The sequence below is a fragment of the Silurus meridionalis genome, chromosome 2, assembly GCF_014805685.1.
Source record: "Silurus meridionalis isolate SWU-2019-XX chromosome 2, ASM1480568v1, whole genome shotgun sequence".
Taxonomy (NCBI): Eukaryota; Metazoa; Chordata; class Actinopteri; order Siluriformes; family Siluridae; genus Silurus; species Silurus meridionalis.
The window spans coordinates 27,748,632-27,753,631 of record NC_060885.1 but is presented as its reverse complement, the minus strand read 5'-3'; the positions used below and the strand labels follow the sequence as shown (position 1 = coordinate 27,753,631).

At 36.1% G+C, this 5,000-nt stretch overlaps 1 protein-coding gene and 1 non-coding gene across 7 annotated transcripts in view; one reads left to right on the top strand and one right to left on the bottom strand.

Moving 5' to 3' along the window:
• sobpa (sine oculis binding protein homolog (Drosophila) a) overlaps window positions 1-5,000 on the bottom strand; it is a 53,634-nt gene that overhangs the window by 9,767 nt on the left and 38,867 nt on the right. For 3 of the 6 annotated variants that reach the window (XM_046865500.1, XM_046865459.1, XM_046865468.1), the window contains 2 exons: window positions 4,355-4,432; window positions 2,757-2,825 (listed from right to left, as the gene is read on the bottom strand). The exons of 1 other annotated variant lie outside the window; for it this stretch is intronic. In XM_046865500.1, the coding sequence (XP_046721456.1) occupies window positions 2,757-2,825; window positions 4,355-4,432 (147 nt within the window). The remainder of the gene's footprint in view (window positions 1-2,756; window positions 2,826-4,354; window positions 4,433-5,000) is intronic. 2 more of the 6 variants (XM_046865475.1, XM_046865484.1) reach the window with 1 other exon arrangement.
• trnak-cuu lies at window positions 3,723-3,794 on the top strand. Its single transcript has one exon. It is a non-coding gene; the product is annotated as a tRNA-Lys (tRNA).

Sequence of the window (5,000 nt, the reverse complement as noted above, 5' to 3'; positions counted from 1 at the left end):
TATTGCTAATTAATTTTAACGGCACTAATATTATTACCGAGAGATGATTGTAACGTGCATTTCTGTTTGACCATTTTTAATAAAAATACAAATAAATACATATAAAAGAGGCGAAATTAACATGTAAATGTTCAACGCAAAACACGTCTATTCATAACATCGTTTTTTTACTCAGATATAAAAAAGTAATAAACTCCAAAATACATTTTAACCACTAAACATTGCCTTCACAGACAATTTCAGCATTGACCTCTCCTCAGCCACGGAAAGCAACCGGGAACTGAGACATAATTCTTATATATATATATATATATATATATATATATATATATATATATATATATATATATATATATATATATATATTATATAATTATATAATATATATTATACATTAATTACTCAAACACTGATTGATATCTAATAAAATGATTCTGAGCCTAAAACATTAAAGCTAAACTGATGCTAGATACCAAAAAGCGGCAAAGTTCAAACAGAGCACATGCTCTACCCTGATTGGTAGTTTGCAGCGTGTTTGTCCAGTTAAGATTTTAAGGAATGACTAATTTTGCTAAATGTTGTTGAGTAAAAAGTCTCCTCAAAAGGAAATACATCAGTAAATTACAAATTTGTGAAAAAGCTACTTAAGTACATTAATGAACTACATTTTCTTTCTTTCTTTCTTTCTTTCTTTCTTTCTTTCTTTCTTTCTTTCTTTCTTTATTGTCCATCACTGTCATAAAGTATGTATGTTTAGCAGACTAGATAGTGTTAGCCATTTAATGTATGAATAATTGGTAAAAAAAATTCTGCCAGATGATATTACGTTAGCTATCTACCTAAATTCTTCCACAAATCCAGTCAGATCAACTCATGTTAGCTAATGTAACCTGTGGGGATAATAGTAAAGAAAGTATATGACTTAGAATTCCAGTCAGAAAAGCTAAGCTTATGTTAGCTTTGACAAACATTTATAAACATGGCCTGTCATGTTAGCACAAATAAGCTTTATGCAGCAATGTAGATAGATAGATAGATAGATAGATAGATAGATAGATAGATAGATAGATAGATAGATAGATAGATAGATATACAGACATAGATAGAGGTAAAAAATATGTAAACATTGTGCAAATTTATAAGGAAAAATTGCGAACATTGTAAACATTTATGACGGAAATTCATGGACTTCGTGAACAGTAATGAATGATATCAGTGAATATTGTGAACATTTATAAGGGAATTTTGTAAACATTTATGTGGGAAATTTGCAAACATTGTGAACATTTATGAATGAAATTTGCAAATAATGTGAGGATTTATGAGGGAAAGATTGTGAACGGTTATGAGTGAAATTCACAAACGTTGCGAACATTTATGAAAAATTTCTGCCAAAAATCGTGTCAAATTAGGACTTTTGTTGAAGCGTTTGTAGATGATTAAGAGTCTTGTAAAGTACTGCTGTGGCTGTGTTTGATGACATCATCTTTTCACTTATCTTCACAACTTGGCTAACATTTGTGAAAGGTCTTGATGCTGTGAAGCGAGTGTGTGTGTGTGTGTGTGTGTGTGTGTGTGTGTGTGTGTGTGTGTGTGTGTGTGTGTGTTGAATTATAGACAAGCGTTAATTTCCCCTCGTTTATACGGCAGCACAGATGGAGAGCACTTAACGAGTCATCGCTCTGAGCAGGACATTTCACTGCACATTACGCTAATGGAGTCCCTTTCTCCGCCTCTCTCTCTCTCTCTCTCTCTCTCTCTTTCTCCTTTCTTTATTCGTATTTTATACATTGCCTCTATTCATGCATTATCCCACCCTTTCCTCATTCCTTCTCTCTTCTCCCCTCCATTATTTCTATCCTCCTCTGTCTTTCTTCTCTCTTTGCTTTCTTTACTCTCTTCACTCCTTTTCTCTATTCTTACCTATTTCCTTCACTTCCTCTCTTTCTTTCTTTCTTTCTTTCTTTCTTTCTTTCTTTCTTTCTTTCTTTCTTTCTTTCTTTCTTTCTTTCTTTCTTTCTTCATTTTATTGTTTTCTGTTCTTCCTTTTATCTTCCTCTTTTAATTTAGTGACCCTATATCTTCCATTTCTCTATTTTCCTTCTTTCTCATTTCCTCACTTTTTCCATCCTAACCATTCTCCGTTCTCTGTCCGCCTTTTTCCCTCCATCCATATACCTGTTTTCTTTCCCACTTTCCTTTGTATTTTTGTCTTTTAAATGTTATACCATGCTTTTTTTTCTTGTCTCTATTTTTGAATCTATTTCCTCTCATTGTCCCCTTCTTTATCTTTTTCCCTCTTTCCTTTTTACTATTTTATCGCCTCACCATCGTTCTGTCTTTATTCTCCTATCTCTCTCTTCTGTCCCCATGTCTTTCTCTGCTGTATTTGTCCATTCCTCCTTTTTGTCTCTCTCCTCACTCTGCCATTTTCTTATTACTTGCTTATATCTTCTCTTTCTCCCCTTTTATCTTCTTTTCTTTCTCCCAATCTTTCCGTACACTTCTACCCTCGTTGTGGCTCTCTCCTATTTACCCTTTCTTCCTTTTTTCTCAAATGTTCTCCTTATTCTATTTTTATATGTTTTGTCTTGTTTTGTCTTTTACTAGCACTTTATTCTTCTTTTAATCCACAGTTTTCTGTACATATTGTTCTATCTCCCATTTCTTCTCTCTAACCCCCACCATCACCCTACCCCACCCCCTCTCTGTAATTACTCTCGTTTATTTTGTGCTCTTTTTCTTTCAGTAATTACCTCGGACATTAGCGCCTCTGGTTTACATCTCAACTCGTCTCCCGCGTCTCCTTCACCTCTGACCCCTGACTGAGTCAGCCATTAACACACACACACACACACACACAAACACACACACACACACAGTCTGATACAATGCAATGCAGAATGACAATGTTGAAATAAAACATGAACAAATGGCGTGATGTTAAAGAAGGTGTGATTCTGCAAGTTTGAAAGGAATACTCTGTTTTTCACCCTCATCTGTGTGCACATATATGTGTGTGTGTGTGTGTGTGTGTGTGTGTGTGTGTGTGTGTGTGTGTGTTTGTGTGGGAATTCCATGGACAAATTGTTTGTGCCTGCTTTTTTCTAGAATGCTGTAAATAATTTTTTTTGATGATCTCTACATTTTGGATCTGGATTCTAATTGGTCAGAAGGTACATTATAGTTTCTTTAGTAACAGCTATTCACATGGACTTGTACAACATGTACAGCATGTACCAAACTGATTTAGTGCATGTATAACTGTTGTTCGGGTGACGTTTCCTATAAAATGATGTTTATGCAACTTTTAAAGAAGGAGTCTCCCGTGTCAGTGTTTTGTAACTGTCATATAAATCTATATCTTATCTTATCTTATCTTATCTTATCTTATCTTATCTTATCTTATCTTATCTTATACAAAACATGATGGGAATGTCTACAGATAAAAAAAAGAGATTTAGAAAATTAACTGGTGAGAAAACAGAACTGTTTATAGCTGTTATTACAGTAAGTAAGAACTGAAACAAACTGGTTTTATGAACAATAAATGTAAAATAAAATAACCTTTTTTTTTTTTTTACTAAAATAAAATTTCTTTCATATTTTATTTCTTGCTCTCTCTCTCTCTCTCTCTCTCTCTCTCTCTCTCTATTCTTTGTTATTTAAACGTAGTGTGATAACTTTCATTTTTAATGCCTTAACCTTAAATGTACCCGGGTTCCCTGGTGGTCTAGTGGTTAGGATGCGGCGCTCTTACCACTGCGGCCCGGGTTCGATCCCCGGTCAGGGAACCAACCCCAGCCATTAGGGTTGCACAAGCCTTAGTGCCGGTCCCAAGCCCAGATAAATGGGGAGGGTTGCATTAGGAAGGGCATCCAGCGTAAAAACATGTGCAAAATTAAACATGCGTATGATCCGCTGTGGCGACCCCTAATGGAGAAGCCGAAAGAAAGTAACCTTAAATGTACCTATTAATGAATAAAAAGTATGCAATACATTTAAAAAAAATATATTGTATTGCTCACTGAGGTTTTTATCAGTATTGGCTTGTTTTTTGGCCTGTGCTGAAAAACAGTGGAGTATTCCTTTAAGTGTTTCTTGTGTTGATGTTTCCATCCATCATGAAATTTATGCAACAGGAAAAGCCTAAGTGCGCTTGTGTGTGTGTGTGTGTGTGTGTGTGTGTGTGTGTGCTTGTGCAATTTACTGAGGCTCTTTTAATAAGGGAAACCATGGAGTTAGTGTTTAGGATGGAAACACACACAGGTAAACACACACTTCAGGCAGAATCACATCTCCTGTCCACTTCCTGTCCATCACACTCCACACTGCTGGTGTTTAAATGTCTTACAAGCGTATCGCTGTGTGTCTTGAGGACAAGTCTGGGCGTGTCTTTGCTGTGCTGCGTGGAGGCCTCCTCCTCTCTGGCCTACAGGAGAGACACAATGACCCTTATACGCATGGACACAAATCACACACACACACACACACACACACACACACACACACACAGCAGAGAACGGAAGGGACAAAAGAGCGAGATGGGATGCATGGATGGAGTGAAAGTTAGAGCAGTTGCATGCACTCACCTGCATAGGAAAACAGACTGTGTGTGTGTGTGTGTGTGTGTGTGTGTGTGTGTGTGTGTGTGTGTGAGTTTGTTATTAAAAGAAATATCTGTAAGCAATTTATGAGGTTCAAATATTCCATTCTTTCTTTCTTTCTTTCTTTCTTTCTTTCTTTCTTTCTTTCTTTCTTTCTTAAACTTATTACTTTCAACATTGCGTGCGTGTGTGTGTGTGTGTGTGTGTTCAGAACTCTAAAAAAAGGGTGGTCCCCACAAGTGATGACTAGAAAGTTATTCCCCATGCAACAGGTAAACTAGTACGTGTGTGTGTGTGTCTGTGTGTCTGTGGTCTGTGTGTGTGTGTGTGTGTGTGTGTGTGTGTGTGTGTGTGTGAAATATATTGCAAAAATATCTAAAAGCATTTTATGAG